The 19,577-nt window shown below is 39.6% G+C and overlaps 1 protein-coding gene and 1 long non-coding RNA gene across 6 annotated transcripts in view; one reads left to right on the forward strand and one right to left on the reverse strand.

Moving 5' to 3' along the window:
* LOC121487189 overlaps positions 1-18,764 on the forward strand; it is a 28,216-nt gene extending 9,452 nt beyond the window's left edge. Inside the window, exons 3-5 of one of the 2 annotated variants that reach the window (XR_005986785.1) lie at positions 2,422-2,566; positions 14,188-14,362; positions 16,287-18,764. This is a non-coding gene — a long non-coding RNA (uncharacterized LOC121487189). Of the gene's footprint in view, positions 1-2,421; positions 2,567-6,824; positions 6,967-14,187; positions 14,363-16,286 lie in introns of those variants that run through there. The other variant, XR_005986784.1, reaches the window with a different exon arrangement.
* The window catches only part of SHLD2 (shieldin complex subunit 2), a 77,665-nt gene that overhangs the window by 25,559 nt on the left and 32,529 nt on the right, over positions 1-19,577 (reverse strand). For all 4 annotated transcript variants that reach the window (XM_041748604.1, XM_041748603.1, XM_041748605.1 and 1 more), the window contains exons 4-6: positions 7,297-7,402; positions 5,413-6,933; positions 1,278-1,385 (exon numbers count right to left, since the gene is read on the reverse strand). In XM_041748604.1, the coding sequence (XP_041604538.1) occupies positions 1,278-1,385; positions 5,413-6,928 (1,624 nt within the window). In that variant the 5' untranslated portion in view covers positions 6,929-6,933; positions 7,297-7,402. The remainder of the gene's footprint in view (positions 1-1,277; positions 1,386-5,412; positions 6,934-7,296; positions 7,403-19,577) is intronic.

The following is a 19,577-nucleotide window of genomic DNA, read 5'->3' on the forward strand; positions in this document are numbered from 1 at the left end:
AATCTCACCCCTTCCCAAACACCACAGTTCTTTTCTGCTTACCCTGCCTTTCTTTGAGAATTCTTATTATTCATGGGTTGGAATTCCATGCTGTATCTTCCATATGTGCCTTACAATTTTCTTGTTATTATAAAGAATCTCTTCCTTAATCAGTATCTTTCTATATACCAATAGCTATTTTTCTGTGACACTGTTTCACTATTCTATCAAATCTATTCTGCTTATTTCTTCTCCTGTTAATACTACTATATGGTTATTTTGTATTGCATGCAGTTTCAATGCCCCATGTTCATTCTCTCATTTAATCCTCATAGCAACCCTATGAGCTACACATATGTATTTTACTTCCCATATCACAGATGGTACAGTGAGGTTAATTAAGTACCTTTGCTGAAAGACATAGACTGTAGAAGTGGTAGGGCCAGGATTCAAATCCTGCTCTATTTGACTAGCAGGTTATACTGTCTCCCTTATTGTGTTTTCTTTTTTATTTCTGGGAGGAAAAGACAGCAGCTGGGCTCTATTCTGAATAGCTTATTTTAAGAAGAGAAATGGATGTCAGAGAAGGAAAGTAGTCTTGCCTCACAGTGGTGGACTGAAAAACAAGGATACGGACCACAACTGTCTGACTGCAAGGCCCATGTTTTTCTCATTAGCTCAAGGGTTCCTAACCACAGGCTGGGAAATCCTACAGAAGAACTTCAGAGATCCATGGAACCATCTGGAATTATACGCAAAATTTTGTGCTTAGCTCCCTAAGTCCATTTTTCTGCAGAAATGGCCCATAGCTTCTCAAAGAGAACTATGCCTCCCTAAAAGGCTAAGGACCATGTTTCTTATGTGGACTCTAAGAAAAGTATGAAAATGGAACCTGAACCCCAATATTTCTCAAAATATTTATGATGTACAATGCACAAGTTTATTTTTACAAATTCTATTTTTTTTAAAGATTTTATTTATTTATTCATGAGTGACACAGAGAGGCAGAGACACAGGCAGAGGGAGAAGCAGGCTTCCTGTAGGGAGCCTGATGTAGAACTCCTCTGAGGACCCCGGGATCACGCCCTGGGCCCTGGGCCAAAGGCACACGCTCAACCACTGAGTCACTCAGGCGTCTCTATAAATTCTATTTTCATTCTTGCTAAAGAAAATAAACCAATACTGGCCAGCTAACCTATTTAGAAAACATTTTGTAAAACTGCCATTGTAATTCCATTTTCTAGTATGCATATATACTTTAAATACTAAGAAATTATCATATTTAAAATGTGTCTTACATTCTTCAGGCTGGACAGATGAGTAACTCCCAAGATTTAATAACTGACTGGTAAATGTTGATTGTAGTATTGTCTCACCAACCCAATGATCTTCGTGAACAGTAACATCTAGAAAAGAGAAAAAAAAAGTTCTGATTATGTCATAAATTCCTTCACGTTGTAGTTAACTTAGCAATTGTAGCAAGATATTATCCATGTCTCTCACATGCCAGGCAAAAAAAGTTCACAAGGGTTAAATGATCTGCCTAAAGACACAAAATAGTCAAATAGCAATAACAAAATTGCTTCTGTATATTTGAACAGTATCAGTATGGAAGCTCACTGCTCCACAAAGAATGGTTTAATGGCTTTGTTTAGATAAAAGAAATGTTGTAATGTCTATTTTGAGAAATTAAAAGGAAATCATTTAGAGCCAGGAAGCAAAGCAATGGTTCCAAAGCAGTAGTGCCTAGGAGAGTAATATTTAGTATGCATTTATCTCTTCTGCTATAAACACATAAGAATATAATATAAGGCATTCTTAAGGGAATTCGATTAATTTTTTCCCCCTCAAAAGCATGGTAATCTTCATCTCTAGATGTTAAAAGTGAAAGATTCTGGAAATAAGGAATACTTTCCAATAGGAAAAAGAGAGTTGTATGAACTGAGATGCACTACAGAAGAATCAGAGAATGGAACTAAATATACTAACAGGTAGAAACAATTCCAAGTAGAGCAAAAACTGTTAAGTTAGAGACAGAGACAGATGGACACCAGGCAGGATATAAGCAGTGTAAAAATTGTTAGAGGTATACAGATATCCTAACAGCAGCAAATTTTTGAGATAGTAAGAAAGAAAAACAAGGATGCACAAATTCCAAGTACTTAGTTCCAAATTTTTACCCAAACCATACCCAAATAGTTGTAATTTGTTAGTTCTATGGAATTAGCCAGGTCAATTTAAATGTAAAGTCATCCTGAACTTCCACCTCTCCCTCCCCACCCTTCTCTTGACTACCTCTTGAGTTTCCCCACAGCCCTGCCAATACTGTTTTACACTATACATTCCTCTCTCTCCTAGCAAGTCCCCTTCCCACCTCGAATCCATTTCCCCAGTGCTAGTGATTTCTCAAGAAAATTAATGTGATCCATTTACTTGTTTAAGAAACACTCAGCGGCTCCCCACTGCCTGGCCAGGAAGAGCTAGCAGAGCATTCTAGACTACTCAATCTGACCATCAGGATGCCTGCTCTTCAGAACAAATTTCAAGGAGAGACTTTGGAAATCTAGGTTGTAAAACCTTTGTTCAGGTGAGTGACTTGCTAATCACTGGTGATAGGGTAGGGCAGAATTCACCCGTCCAGCCTTTGCCTCCAGGCTCTCCCGATTCCCACTCACTGATATGTCCCAGAGTGTCTCCTATTTGTTCTTGAAAACCTGTGGTTTTCCAGTTAAGTGCCAGGTCCTCTTCAAACTCTGGCCAGACAGTCCTCCCTTACAGCACCTCTTCCTTCTATTGCTCCAAGTATGATGGCAAAATGTCAACTATATCCCTGAACATCATGTGATCTGGAATATATCTGGGCAGAAAGATGTTCAATTCTGGGGTTTATATCAGTAGATAGTATGAGATATCCCATGTAGAGATATAAGAATCTACAATTACATGCTGTTAATTAAAATGGAATTTCATCCATAAATTCCTATGTAAATGTAATTTCAGAACTAGGACAATAGAAAAGTATAGATTTCTCTTTTTTCCATGAAGTTTTCATCTGTCACACAAAAACAAAGGAAACATTCAGAAATTGGTGAACTAGGGGCAGCCTGGGTGGCTCAGTGGTTTAGCTCCTGCCTTTGGCCCAGGGCCTGATCCTGGAAACCTGGGATGGAGTCTCATATCGGGCTCCCTGCATGGAGCCTGCTTCTCCCTCTGCCTGTGTCTCTGCCCCTCTCTCTTTCTTTCTCATGAATAAATAAATAAAATCTTTAAAAGGAAGGAAGGAAGGAAGGAAGGAAGGAAGGAAGGAAGGAAGGAAGGAGAAAGAAGAAAGAAAGAAAGAGAAAGAAGAAGGAAAGAAAGAAAGAAAGAAAGAAAGAAAGAAAGAAAGAAAGAAAAAAGAAAGAAAAGAGGCGAACTAGATAGATTTTTTTTACCAAGGAAATAAGGCAAAACAGAAAAAACTGGTTTTTTAAAAAAGATGCTCATCGAAATAATCTAAATACCCTATAACAGAAAAATGGCTAAGTAAAGCAGTAAGTCATGTGATAAACGGTTACCTAGTTGCTAACAACTGCATGGACACTAGGAAAAAACACAGGGATGGCAGGTTTGAGTTTCCACCTGTCAGGTAAAGTCCTCCTGTGAGGCTCACACAGTGACAATAACCATGGTCCTGGGCCTGGTTCTCTCCTGATAGTCTGGGAATCTGATTTTGTCAGCACCCCAAAAATAGATTTCAGTTCTGCAACATAAGCTCACATTAAACAAGTTAATGAGACAAACAAACAAAAAACAGAACACAATTATTTAAATTTACAATGAGGCACTGATTGCCACAGAAACATTTGCAGCAGAGTCTCATGTAGGCGGTCTTATACCTGGGAAGCCAGATCCTAAGCAAAGGGCTGCCTGGTGGGCACTGAATCAGAATAGAGGGAGCTAGATGAACTGACTTTCCAACAAATAAGACATGGTCAGTGGGCGGGGACTGCGCTGTGATTGTCGGCTACAATCCCACACACCTCTCTATGAGAAGCTGCCCCTGACAATCTTACCTACACACCGAAGGTGTTCTAGACAAGGCCTCTGTTCCCCCAGCAAACCACTTGGTAGGAACCACCAGTGACTGCCTTATGTTTTCTTTTTCTAAGCTTCTAAGGCCCACCCACCCTTTTTAACCACATTCTTTCTTTAGATATGTTATTTTTTTTTTTAATTTTATTTATTTATGATAGGCACACAGTGAGAGAGAGAGAAGCAGAGACATAGGCAGAGGGAGAAGCAGGCTCCATGCACCGGGAGCCCGACGTGGGATTCGATCCCGGGTCTCCAGGATCGCGCCCCGGGCCAAAGGCAGGCGCCAAACCGCTGCGCCACCCAGGGATCCCTTTAGATATGTTATTGAGCTTAATCAGCTTCCTCCCGCCTGGGACTCGTCCATAAAATGACTAGAATCTCTGTTCTAATACACTGTGTATTTATTTTCAATTAATGAAGAACATGTACAAAAAAAAAAAAAAAAAGTTAGATGTCTTAGGTCCGAAAAAGCAGCAGGATAAAAACTGTATGTTCTATTTATGATTACAACTGTATAGTAAAAATATGGGTTCTGGAGTCTAGGTTGAAATCCTGGCTTTGCCAGTTCCTAGATGTGTGAAACTGGGTTTACTGCTTTACTTTTCCGGATCTCAGTTTCCTCAAAGTGAAAAATGGGGGCTAATGATCAGTACCTTCTTCACAAAGCTATTGTAATGAACTGATATACATGTAAAGTTTAAAACAGGGTTGGACACAAAGTAAGTTCCCAATAAATACCAACTAATTATATATGTATGTATACACATTTTAAGGAGCAGAGGGAAGATAACTGGAAGGTAACACTCCAAAACTCTACTGGTGGTGCTATGAGGTTGCTTTAATATCAGCAGTTTTCCCTTTCCATATATATTATTAAAATATTATTTTAATAATTAAAAACACAATAGAAAGTCTCTATTGGTCCCCTCAACAAGAATGTGATGTGTACAGCATTATCAGGGATTAAGTAGTAGAAACCCTGTCCTTTCATCCTAAGACTGCTAATATAGCTCAGGAAAACACTTAAAAAATAAGACATCCGTAGACAAAACCATAAGAAAACAAATAGCCTGATGATATGACCTGAGTGCTGACACAGTGAATGAAGGGGAGGAGCAGCCAGGGAAGGCTTCTCAAAGGTGAGTGGAAAGAAGGGACAGAACCAAGAAGGCTAGAGCAAAGGCCCAGAAATGGCAGGGACACGGGATATGGGGCAGTGGTAATTAGGAGACCAACCAGGATACTGGATAGGGATGGATCATGCTGGCTCCCACATAGGCACACGGTAAAAAGGCTTAGAGTGCAAGGGGGAGAAGCCTACAGCTTCAAACTGGCACTATCCCGTGATGACCTTACCTGTAAGCAAAATTATATCTCCGGGAAACACCGTAAGTGCCCAAAATGCTGCAGTCCTCCACAGAGAGACCTTCTTCTTAATTCCTGACTGGTCAGTTACTGCAATTGTTGCTAAAGGCACTTTACAGCCAGAATTTGGTCCAGATTTTATATTTATTTCTTTCACATGGCATGGAGATAATACCATGACTAAACAATTATACTTCCGACTTTTAGAATCACAATTTTTTATTAAAGATGTTTTTGTAATGCCCCTAAACTTCCCATCTCTCTGGTTCTCTGCTGCAGTAGGATCTCCTGCATTGGAAACCAACTTAATTTTCTTGAATGGTTGGAGGACTCTGGGCAGAGTTTTTGAATGGCCCAACTTCTCTTCAGGGATCCAACTTCTTTTAACAGAACTTTTGTGGAAGGTATTGAGTTGGGAACACAGCATTCCTGAGCCATATGGCTCAATGCATACATCACTGGGTGGCAGTTCATCTTTAAAATTGAAAAGCTCCTGAGATCCTATATTTTCTTCAAGACCTTTATCAGGTTTCATGTGAGTGTCACTACTTTTTGTTTCAGGACAAACAGGACTAAAGAGTTCAAGGGAATGTGCTTGGTTTTGTCCACTTTCATATCCTCCTGCAGAGTCATCATTAGGCTGAATCAAATTATCTTCAATTATTCTTATTTCCCTGTGACTTGCCTTTGGTTTGCTCTCCATGTTTACAGTCCCTTTATTTATAGAGTTCTGTCCTTTAGACTTCCTTTGAGATAAAAAAGCAACCTGGCTGGAAGTCATTATACTAAGAAATTCAGTATCAGTAGATATTTTAAGGTCTGTGACCTTTCTAACAGCTTCAGACCTTGGCTTATCTTCTGTCTCCAAGGAAGAGAACTCTGAACGCTGGTTTTGTACCTCATGATGCTCTGTTGGTACATACTTCGTCCCAACAGCTCCTGGCCCTACATTAATTTGTTCTGTACTAGAGACCAAATCTAGTTTAGCTGTACACTTATGATCTAACTGAAGGAAGTTTTTTTGAAAGTTTTGGCCAAATGTATTTGACTGATCTTTATGCTGTTCGTCTGTAATTTTCTTATCTTCGCTGAAAAGCTTTTGATACTTTTCTTCTTCAGTTAAATGTTGAGCCTTGCCCTTAAATCCACATATTTGCACATCGGAGCTAGTTGTATCACTCACCCCCGAAGGGGGACTCTTCTCGGATTTTACGGTCTGTGTTTCAGAAACACAATGTATAAAGTCTTCTTTCACATGAACAGGTTCACTCAGAGAATTTGTTGAAAAATGAGCATTAGGAAGATCTGGAGGGCCATTAGCTTTTAAGACTTGATAGTCTTCAAGAGTTTCATCCCTCAGATGTAAAGAGTGTTGATTGTATGACAGCTGAATTTTTTTCCAGGGGTTCTCAGTAGACATTAAAGAAGTTCGTTCCTGTGATACTGTCATGTTCAATGGACCAACTGGAGCACCCCAAAAAATGTGGACCTGAGATCTTCCACTCATAGTTTCTGAAAAAAATTAAAATGAGTTTTTTCTCAGTAGATTTTTTATATATTAATATTAACTTAATAATATGCCAACAACAAATGTAATATAAACTATGAATCAAAAACATAATAAAGGTTATTTATATTGGTATTCCATTTAACTACAAAATTCATAAAAATAGAAGAAATCATAAGGAGAAAACAAAAGAGCCCCAAAAATCCTCATCTAAAGACTCTCTTCAATAAATTATATGAAATACTGAAAAAAAAAAGACAAAAAAATAAAGCTAAGTACACTAACATCAAATGGCATTTAATAACATGTAAAGGACAAGTTAGTAGAGAAGGAAAAAGGAAGCATTTGTTTCATTGTACTATAGTCACCTTTAAATTTCCTGTTTTCTTTACTCTGTAGATTATTTCAGTAGCTTTGGGGCCTCCTTCCTTTAACTGTGAACCCAATTCCCAAGACCAAAATAGAAGGTTTGAACTGGAAGGGAGAGAAAATACAAAACTGAGACTTGAGGTTCTCTTCAAAATGTAGAAGTGATTGTGTCATCTGTGCTCACGCCAATCTGTGAGCACAACTAGGAACTGCTTCTGTATTTTTAAATCTTCTCTGCAATACAAATAAAAAAAAAAATAAGAGTAGTCATTTTGTAATACATGGATCAAAGAAATTCGTTGTGATTTAAACTTTTTGTCATTAACTATGGTGCCTGATATAAGTACACCTAAGTGAGCATCATATTTACTGAAGCTAAAAATGAGGAATCGTACCACTATTTACTTCATTATTACTGACTTTCAAAAGGAATTTATGAAATAGATCTGGCCCTAGAGCTTGCTAAGAACTTTTTCACAGTGCTGCAGGGTCAAAAAGACAGATAAAGTTCTCGGCCTGAACAAAAAGGAGAGGAAAATAGTGAATGTAAACTAATACTTTAAAAATAATGTACTAAATCCTACAGACTATAAACAGGAAACAACCATCTGCTGGGGAAGAGAGCTGCTGGGGAAGGCAAGCACTGTGGCTGAGAGCAGTTAAACAAAACAAACAGTGTCTGTAAAAAGCAGAGTTAAGCAAAACCATGGCACAACTAAGGGCTTTTGATCAGAGTACAGGGTCCTTTGTAAAAAGGTAAGGTTTCAAATCATAAAAAGTCCATATGGAAGTACAAGGAGTCTAGAAGTATACAGAAAGGAGGAACCGGCAAGAAATGACAACTGTAATCTCCAGTCCTTCTTATCATCCTTGAGGATTTGCTCATTGTCACCTTTCCAAATCTAATAATCTATCCGACTATAATTCTTGTGATTCCAGTATCAGTGTGGATGATCCTTCCAATTCCCTGGCCTCTTGGCTCCTTGACCTCCTCTCCTCCTTTGATTATATTTCTCCACCTTACCCCAGTTACCTATTCTTATAGTCACATACCCTCCCCATTATCAGTAACTGCACACTTTCCTAAATTCAATTTTAAGCTTATTAGTTTCTACCATTTTTCTACTTATTCCCTCTAAATGCACTACTCCAGCAATTCTTTCAACATACAGGACCTACAAATGATCGTAGGGACCACATTTTTACAGCTTCATTCTTCACTTCCCTCCTTAACCAGCTTAGATCCTGTGGGCCAAGGTTAAAATCACTCTACCATACACCACTAATTCCACTGCTCTCCTCGCTAAGGTATCTGCCCAGCTGAACTCAACCACTGGTTGAATCACCACCTACCCTGCAGTAGCCCAATGGCTACAAGTAACTAGAAAAAAAAATACACTTTCATCTGAAAACAAGTCTCATTTTAAGTTCATGACCACTAACCTCCAGGTGATACCCAGCAATCATCTCTCCCTGTCCACTCACTAAGCTAACTCTTCCATGCCTCTTCATTCTTTAAATCTCCAGCCTATCTTCCTTGATCCTGGAGTGCAGCTGGTGACCATGCTACCCTTTCCACTTACAACCTCTTAGCAACATACCTATCAACCCACCTTGTCGTATTATACACTGTGCCCACCTTCCTGTCACTATGGATGAACTGTCCATGCTTCCCTGCAAGACCATGTCTTCCTTACTTACATATTAGGTCTTATTCCCCTTTTCTTCCTCAGGCTCCAACAATTCTCCCCTTCTCTCCTATGTGATTGATTTTTCTCTCTGTACTGGAGCATTCCATCAACATACAAACATGCTGGTTTTTGTTTTTTGTTTTTTTTCATGTTGTTACTCAGCTCCTTTGCCCCTCCAACCATTCTGCTCCTCTCTGCAGCAAAATTCCTTGAAAAAATTGTCTATGCTCCTTCTCCCATTTTCTCTTAAACCCACTCTTGTGGAGCTTTGGTCCCAACCACTCCACTGAAATAGCATATTCCAAGGTCCCTAGGAGCTTCCACACTGCCATGATAAGTCAATTCTCCATTTTCAGCTTACACAGCCTATCAGCAGCATTTGACACTGCTGACCTTGCCGTCCTTCTTAAACCCTCTATCATCTGCTTTAGGGATACTACACCTTCTTGATTCTTATTCCACGTGGTACTGCCTCACCACGTGCTCTCTCTCGGGCTCCTCTGCTAGCTCCTCATCTCCAGAACTCTGTGCTCAACAACCTGTCCTTGAGTCTCTAAGCTCACTCCTTAGGTGACTTCACTGGGTCTCAATACCTTCTCTGCGCTAATGACTATCACCCATCACAACCTCTCCTCTGAACTCCTGACTCCTTAACCAACTTTCTACTTACTCTTCATTACCACAAAATGTCTAATAGGCAGCTGTACAGAAAAGAGTTAACACAGCAGGCCTCAGACTACTGTCCTTAAAAAGACTGGCTTGCAAGGTGAGCCTGGGCTGGCATCTAGGAATTTAGATTCCAGGAGGATTCCCACCATTCCTTGATAAGAGTGGCTCACCCTGCCTAACCTATCTATGTAAACAATGTTATGATGAACACCTGCTTTCCTTCTGAGAGGCTGGGACTTTGGTATGTTATACAGATGATAGGTATGTGACCAGAACTCCTTAGAGAAATGGCTGATTTCAGGTCTGGAGCAAGAAATGTATAAGGTGAACCAGAAACATCATACCAGAAAGTAAGAAATCTATCAAAAACTACTAGGATGGTGTCAAAAGAACCCAGAAGCCAGCTTAAAGAGGTTCCCACTGGCCAAATTGAACAATCTGAGCATCATTTAGAATGATTACTATAATCATTTGGAACACACCAAATACGTTTAAACCCAGGAGTTCATAAAGATAACTAAAACAAACTCACTTAGTGATCACCTTGGGAGGACATAAGTGACTAAGCAATTGTTTTTGCTTTGTTTTGTTTTGTTTTTAGCAATTGTTTTTAAAAGCTGGTGAATGACGGGAAAGAAACTCTATCTTGTCTTTCTTTACTAAACAGTATCTCAAGATGACCAACTATTGGAAGAGAAAAATCTCTCTTTACAGAGGTATCATGATGTTTAAAAAAAAAAAAAAAAAGAGGGGCACCTAAGTGGCTCAGTCGGTTAGGTGTCTGCGGCTCAGGTCACGATGCCAGGGTCTTCAGATAGAGCCCTGAGTCAGGCTCCCTGCTGAGATTCTCCCTCTCCTCCCTGTTTGTGCTCTTCTATCTTGGTCTCTCTCTCTCTCTTGCTCTCTCAAATAAATAAATAAAATCTTAAAAATAAATAAATAAATAAAATCCTTAAAAAAGAAAAAAAGGATGATCATGGGAGACTTTTTAAGCAAAAGAAGTTTAGAACCTAAAAGTCCATAAAGAGGAGAATGGAATATTCATCATGGGATATTCAGAGACAGATATGGCAGCAAAAAGAAGTAACAGAGTTATTTGTCAACACGGATACATCTTACAAATACAAGTCCCAATGCTGGGTTTGAACTTATGGCCCTGAGAGCAAGACCTGAACTGAGATCGACAATCAGACACTCAACTGACTGAGTCAACCACAAATACAATTTTAAATGAAAGAAACAATTTGAAGAATATATAACTTTGGGTATCAATATTGAATTTTTTACATTTTTATAATTTGAGCATAGTTGACACACAGTGTTACATTAGTTTCAGGTGTACAACTTAGTGATTCCTATTCGACAAGTTTATACATTATGCTATGTATATATAGCATATATGTCCCTTAAGGGGAGGAATGGAGACATAATAGGTAAAGAGTACACAAAGGGCCTGAACTGTGCTGAACATGTTTGGTTCTCCTTATATTGTTCATATATATTTTATAATATAAAAAAAATCCTAGGAAGAAAAAACATTGAGAATGTCATTAAGGATGATTTTTAATTTTTTTCTATATTTTAAAAAGTTTTATTGTGTTGAATAATGAATATGGATTATTTTTGTAATAACCCAAATCTTTTTTGCTTGGTAATTCAGGCTTTTCTTTCACAACCCCCAACTGAATATGATGGTCCAATAGCTGTAGAACAATGGACCTAAACCTAACCTTGCACAGCAAGAGCTGAACACAATGACGGCAGTTAGTGATGTGCAAGCAGCTAAAACAAAGACAGACTGCAATTTTCAAGGTTTATAATGGTGAATTACTAGTATGGAAACAAATTCGTGGTAAGTTTAGGTGTCAAGTTTTGACAGATAAAAGAGGACGAAGCCTCCCTAAGTACTGTAACGACATACCTCACCCTATCTAATCCTCATAGAAGAACTCACATAAGGCGTAACAGGCGCAGCGGGTCAATCCGCATTTTGCCACTTATGTCACTTCAGATTGGCCACCAGGGGGCCCCCGAACAGCAGAGCCAAACCCCCGATGTCTGAGGGGCAGTCAAATCAAGCACCAGAGGACTAAACCAGGCTGACAGGCAGGTGACAGTACTTATATTTAAATCAAATGCATAAAATTACTATGATAATGACCGTCCCTCTCTCAAATCTCTGGGTTTCTCTCCAATGGTTTCTTCCCTTTAATCTCAAATCTTAAAAAACAAAACAAAAAAAACAAGCTTATATCTTTGTTCTTCCTGTTTATTCTTCAACTCACTTAAATATGGCTCTTACTCCACATTTTGCTATCACACTCTTTCCTACGAAAACCAATGCCCTTTTACAGCCAAATCCAAAGGTCAGTTTTCGATCTTGATCTTACTGCCATTTGACACTTTATAAATCCCTCTTTCCTGAAGCATTCTTTTTTGATTCGGTGAGAGCATCAGATTGGAATTACTTTGTGCTTAAGAGACAGATAATTGTTGGTTTATTCATTTAATAATTCACATAACAAATACTTAGTGCTATTTGCTGGGCATTATGCTAGGTAATGGGAAGTCAGTGATAACAACAAGGAGCTTTAAGGAGCTTAGAGTCTAATGGGAGCAATAAAATGACAATTATAAAATAGTAATATTGAGCTGCCACAGGATTAAATGCAGGGTGTCCCTAGAAGGCAGGAGGTGATGGCAACCAACCAAAGTAGAAAACTGCCGATTATTTGCATTTTTCATAGACTCTTTGGACTACAGTTAGTAACAAAAATGTTGAAACTGAATTTAAATAAAATCAGAAAAAAAGTGTGTGATACAGCCCCCAAGTCCCCTCCCCCCCACCTCCCCAGCACAGGAGCCAGAAAAGCAGCTTTGGCTGGCTGGCCCAAGAGACATACAAGCTACAAGTAATCTCCAGAACGTTTACAGAGAATATAAGACACTCACTGCTTCTGTGTCCTCACTTAGCCTCTTCTCCTAAATGCCCTGCAATCAGACTTCTATTTCTTACCTCTGTTAAGACAACGTGAAGTTCAAATTGTCAAATAGGTACTCACAGTACTGGGCACCCTAACTGTAAAACTCTCCCTCGTTTCTGGAATGCTGTGCGTTCAACCTTTTTTTTTTTTCTTCTACCTCCTTGGTTCTTCTTTCTTTCTTCTTTTTTTTTTTTTCTTTCTTTCTTCTTAGATCATCTCTTCTTTTGACTCCACACAACCCTGCAGATTTTCACTAATCTCATTCATTTAACTACTGAATATCCAATTATGCTTTACCAATCTATACTTAACCAACCACCTTCCCTAATGTCAGACACACTTCTAGTCTATGTTTGATACAATCACAGTAGATAAAAAAGCAATATTCTATTTATCCTCTTTCTTGAAGGCAAAATCTGACTAAATGACCGTGGATCTAAATGGATTACACAGTTCTTGGGCTCAATTCTAGTAAAGTTTACAGTTACAAGGCCATGAGGCCATAGGTCCTCAATTTTCAGAGCCCTGTGTGCCCTCTAGATAGAGGAAGATGGGGAAGCACACAGGGTGACACAGGGTATCTTCAGAGTTCAGAGAAGATCTCCCAGGACAAGAGATGTCTGAAATCAATTAGTTCTATAAAACACAAGGTTATCTGTCCCTAATTGTTACTTCTGTATGCCTTTACTTGTCTAAATATACACCTCTAAGTGTATATTTAAGTGTGGAACTTCCCACCCACACATGAAAAAATGGACAAGAAAGTATGGTCCTGTTAATTCAAAAAAGAGGAATTTTCTTAAAGGTCTTTATATCTATGGCTGCTGCTATGAAATCCTGTAACTGACAGAGGAGTTGTGAGCGTATGAACAGGGAAATAGGATGTGGTGAGGACAGGGGGAAACAAAACATTTATCAAAGCAAAAATACACAGACTGCAAAGTTAAGTTATTGACAACTGATAAATTGCAACGATTCTAGGATATGTTTTGAGTGAACTCAGAGGGTTAAAGCTCATTAAGATACCAGATGAAACTTGCAAGTACATACCCATTACCGTAGTTAATAATTAGCCAATTTCTCAATCTGCAGAAGGCCACTTCAGTCAGAAAGACCAATACAACCATAATCCTTTATCTTTAGAGTGGTCAGAGTCTGATGAATGGGTCAAAGATTTATAAAAACAGGATGAACTGTATCAGCAAGTTTTGTCTTGCAGAACACTGCAACTAAAAATGCTTATTACAAAATATATGTGGTTAAAAGAGAGTGCCTTCTCCGCCTTATTACCAACCTATAAAACTCACTGTTATAATGCCTTTCCATGTCTATTTTACCCAAAACACTAAGCATCATAAAGTTATTCAATAGCATTAAATGACAAAATGAAGAGGCAAGACAGGGTTGTAAATGAGAAGCATGGGTTTCAGGGTAGGATAGATATGGGTTCCAACTCTACCGCTTACTAAAAATGTGAACTTGAAATTGTCGAAGCTAGGTGATAATTACCTGGGGCTCATCATTATTATTCTTGCTTCTTTTGTAGATATTTGAAAACATCCATAATAAAAAGTTAAGTTTCTTTACCCGTCAAGTGAGAATTATGTTTATCTGTCAATTGAGAATAACATCAGTCCCGTCTTACAGTGTTGTGAGATGGGCACACAGTACTCACTCAATAAATGTGAGTTTCAAACCTTGGAAACTCTACACACAACTTGGTAAGACAAACAAAAAACCAACCCATTATATTTCCTCCAAGGTTTTGGTTTTTTATGTGTATTTTTACATAGTTGCAACCATAAAATTGAAATAATTTTATATTCTGCTTCAGTGGTTTTATAGGGCCACCCTTTTATGTCAATCTGTAATCTTCCTAATCATTTTTAACACTCACTTAATACTTTAATGATGACTCTAATTTAGTTAACCATTACTCTCCAATTCATTAATTTGTTTCTAACTTGTCATTATTATAGCCCTTGCTGCAATAAATGGTTTGGGGCATTCAACATTACTTTTCAATTATTTTCTGGTGGTAAACTTCAGGTATGAGATTATTGGGTCAAAGACATGTCCATTCTTATGGCTCTTAATATGTATTATCATGTTGTTTGGAAAGGAACTGAACAGTTTATAACACTACAAACGATAGCTAAGAGTTCCAGCTTGACACAAATTTGTTAGCTTCCAAAAAAAATAATTTTACTAGTAAGGGTACTGAGCTACTTTGCTGCTGTTTCATTTGCATTTCCCTAGATATGTCCAAACAGGAAAAAAAAAATAGTGAATTTTAAATTACATTTGGATGAATATCCTTAATATATAAGGAGTATGCAAGCATTTGCATACATGGGCATGCAAAGTAATAAAAAAAATGGGGGAAGAAGCCAAGCAGGTATATATAGCACTGAAAAAATATATGGTTAAAAACAAAGAAAACGTGTACTCCTAATAACCTGAAAAAAATTTATAAATTAGTGAGAAAAGATTTCTACCTATCAAACTATCAAAGATTCATTTAAAAGTTACAAGGGTGCAGGGAAATGACTTTTACCCAAAGAGTTTTAAATTTGTAAAGCCTGTCTGGGGGATGATATGGCAATGTATGTCAAAAGTCTTAAAATTCTGCATCCCTTTGGCCCTTACAATTACACTCCTAAGTTTAACCTAAAGGAAAAAAACCTCATATACACTCTCACTGACTTAGCTACAAAGATATTCGTAACAGTAGTGTATAAAATGTTAAAAAAGAAACAAACTGAGGACAATGTGCATCTATTGAGGTCTGTGAAGTAAGTGATGGCATAGCCATACAAAGGCAAACTACATAGCCACTAAAAATCATGAAGATAGGGCACCTGGGGGCTTAGTTGGTTAAGCATCTGCCTTGGGCTCAGGTAACGATCCCCGGGTCCTGGGATGGAGCCCACACTGGGCTCCCTGCTCAGTGCAGGGAGGGGGGAAGTGGGGAACCTGCTTCTCCCTCTGCCCCTCTTACAGCTCATGCTCTCTCTCTCTCTCAAATAATAAATAGAATATTTTTAAAAATCATGAAGACATAGCACATATAAAAAATTTCCTCAATATATAACAGGGAAACTAGAGAAAATTGCATATGGAAAACTGTATTTTATATTTTAAAATATAAAAATTCAGTATTCAGTTTACCACTATTTACCTTGAAGTTAGAAACCATTTCCCTTCCTATGTAAGAAAAAAATGTGTTCTCCATGGTAACTGATACAAGTGGTGGCGAAAAAGTAATAGCTCTTTTATGCTTTAGCCTCATTTAATCAGTCCAATGTGTTATTTTCCATCATTGTGCTAAGAAGTGAAGTGGAGTACTAACAACCTACTAATAACCTACGTATTATATACATTTGCACTGAATTCTACTCTAAAGAATCACCAAGAGCTACTAAATGCTAGCACCTGAATTTCCCATTTAAAATGACAGAACAGTGCCACACTTTATGTGACCTATGAAAGGATAAAAGATACAGTATTTGTCCTAAAAACAAAAGCAATTGGAGTTTAAAGCTATTACTTTTTCTTGTAGCTAAACTAACAGCTACTAAAAACAAACCCGGGAGCAGACAATTGAGTCCTTAAATCTCCTTGCATAACCTTGATTTCTTTTAGGACACTCTGGTTTTCACGTGAGGAGTGTCTTCCTGGGGCCACGGCCACCTGACGTGGGACAGGCAGTGAGCGTGCAGTACGCTGGGAATGTCCTTCCCACGCTCTGTTCCAGTATGCGCCTTTCTCCTGGTGAGGTCCAAGCATTTAAACAGGAAGCGAACCTTAATCTACCTGCTTTTTTACCATCAGAAGATAGTGACCAGGCACTTGGATTTGCCCAGAAGAGTCTTATTTTAAACGTGCTATCCTCGTGGCCTGGTCAGTAGGGTTCCCTCTCCACTCTTCCAATGTCCCAGTGCAGAGACACTATATAGTCACCGAGTTAAGAACCACACAGATACAGGAATAAATGTTCTATTAGTGAAGAGTGTGCCTCTTACTACATTTCGTCAGAAACATTATAATAATAGGGACAATTTAAGGGGGATCCCTGGGTGGCTCAGAGGTTTAGTGCCTGCCTCTGGCCCAGGGTGTGATCCAGGAGTCCTGGGATTGAGTCCCACGTCGGGCTCCCTGCATGGAGCCTGCTTCTCCCTCTGCCTGTGTCTCTGCCTCTCTCTGTGTCTATGTCTCTCATGAATAAATAAATAAAATCTTAAAAAAAAAAATAGGGACAATTTAAGGGAGAAAGGAAACAACCTGTTCAGTTTTCCTGTACATTTTTTTTTAAAGATTTTTCATTTATTTATTTTGAGCAGCACATGAGCCGGGAGGAGCAGCAGAGGGAAAAGGCAAAACAGACTCCCTGCTGAGCAGGGCACCCGATTTGGGGCTCACTCCCAGGACTTTGAGATTCTGTCCTGAGTCAAAAGCAGATGCTTAATGGAGTGAGCCACCAGGCACCCCTCTTGTACAATGTTTTAAATAATGAAATACTAATGGAAATAAGGTTGAACAGTATCTAAACATTGCAACATGCATTTAAGAATCTCACAAAAGAGATAGGAATTAAATGAGGTAGAGAAGAGAATGAATGTGTTTGGCAACTAAGGAGGAAAAAGCGTCTGGCCGACTAGTTCTGCAGACAAGTTCTTACAAAGCTGCCAACAATGGTATTACACCTTTTGGGTCCAGTGTTCCAGGGAAATGCCTCAGCAAGATGTCAACTTGACCAAGGTTCATGCCTTCTAAGGAATTCCGGTCAGATCCTAAAATATCGCACTTTGCCTCCTCCTCCCCCACACCACCTAATGGCAAAGGGACTGAACTCTGAGGGGTAATCACAGTCCCGTAAGCATTAGCTGGACTCCAGGGTCTGCCTGCCAACTCCCATGCTTGCTACCATCTGCACCCACGCCCTAAAAAACATAAAAAACAAAACCAAACCAACAAACCAAGGGGAAAAGGACAAAAGATTTTGCAGCTTAGGCTCTGACATTCCTTTGTAAAAAGTAACACTCAGGGACTCCTGGGGGCTCACAGTGGAGCCACTGCTCAGGGCGGACCCCGGGGTCCCGGGATCGAGTACTGCATCGGGCTCCCCACAGGGAGCCTGCTTCTCCCTCTGCCTGTGTCTCTGCCTCTCTCTGTGTGTCTCTCATGAATAAATAAATAAAATCTTAAAAAAAAAAAAGCCACAGTCAATAAATGGAGGCTCCAGCCTCTAAGTTCCTCAAGCCAAAAAACTTGGCGTCCTCACTGATTGCTTTTTCTCCAAACTTCATCTCCTAACTCCTCAAACCCTTTTAGCCCTCCCTTTAAGATTCCCTTAGAATTTGGCCACTTTTCTCCCCCTTCACCTGCTCCTGCTCTGGCTCCAACCACCATGGTCTGGATGAAAGGCAACAGGTTCCTAACTGCTATCCCCGCTCCCCCGCGGGAGCCTTGGCCCGGGTCACGCAGCCCGTGGTCATGGAGCAGGCTGGAGCGAGCGAGTCGGGGTCTGTGCTGCTCACCCCTGCCCCTACTGCCTTCTGCTCCCGTCTTCACACATCCCTCAACGGGAGCTCGCTAGAGCCCTGCAGCCCAGGCCCAAGCATCCTCAGAGCCCTGGCCCACCCAAGGTGGGACGAGAACAAAGCTTCGCTATAAAGCAGCTTCACTAGCAAAGGATTCCACTGGGAGGGTCCACTGTAAACTTCATAATAAGGAAAATAATAAATGGCTTTTACAAAAACATCTTTCATAATCCCTTCTTTCCTATCTGACTCATTTTCTCTCTCCTCCCCTTCCCCCTTCTCTCTCACTCTCACTCTCACTCTCACTTTTCACTATAATGATAGGGCAATGTGATGTTAAGCTTCTAAGAAATTAAATATTCAAATTTTAAAACCTGTTGCTTAGCAAGTTGAAACAAAGTTAAACTACAGATGACAGAAGGAACCCACCTGACCTGATCTTACACTTTCTTTCACCGTCCATATCCTAAAGTATAACCCAGCACCTAGGAGTACTTGCATTAACATTCTTCCCCTAAACCTGTTTACTAGTTTTTAAATTTTCTTAATTTAAAACATTTGTGGGGTGCCTGGGGGGCTCACGATGGAGTGTCTGCCTGCGGCCCAGGGCGTGACCCCGGGGTCCTGGGATCAAGTCCCGCATTAGGGTCCCCACAGGGAGCCTGCTTCTCCCTCTGCCTGTGTGTCTGCCTCTCTCTCTCTCTCATGAATAAATAAAATCTTTTTTTAAATAAAGTATTTGTAATTAAACGTTTGATAATGGCACAGGTAAGTCTTAAGGGTCCTGTCCAGGGATCCCTGGGTGGCGCAGCGGTTTGGCGCCTGCCTTTGGCCCAGGGTGCGATCCTGGAGACCCCGGATCAAGTCCCACGTCAGTCTCCCGGTGCATGGAGCCTGCTTCTCCCTCTGCCTGGGTCTCTGCCTCTCTCTCTCTCTCTGTCTCTCTCTCTGTGTGACTATCATAAATTAAAAAAAAAAAAAAAGAGTCCTGTCCAGTGATGAGTGACAACTGTCTACACCCACGTAACCATACCCAAAACAAGACATGGCACATCTGCATGGACCTCTGGAAGTTCCCTCCTATTCTTTCTTCAACGGTTTCCCTCCTCTCCAACCTACAATTATCTTCTGATTTCTATCATGGTATAATAGTTTTGCCTTTTCAGGGACTTCATACAAACCACATAGTATATGTTCATTTATGCCTGGTTTCTCCACACAGTGGTTTTGAGACTCATCTGTGTGGCTAAGTGTATCAGTTGCTCAGAACTGCAAACACACCACAATTTATCCATTTTCCTGTAGATAGAGATTTTATTGTTTCCAATTTTTAGCTACTAGGAATGAGCCTGCTATGAACACTTTTGAATTCATAATTTTGTGGATATGTTTT

The sequence above is a fragment of the Vulpes lagopus genome, chromosome 3, assembly GCF_018345385.1.
Source record: "Vulpes lagopus strain Blue_001 chromosome 3, ASM1834538v1, whole genome shotgun sequence".
In the NCBI taxonomy this organism is placed as follows: domain Eukaryota; kingdom Metazoa; phylum Chordata; class Mammalia; order Carnivora; family Canidae; genus Vulpes; species Vulpes lagopus.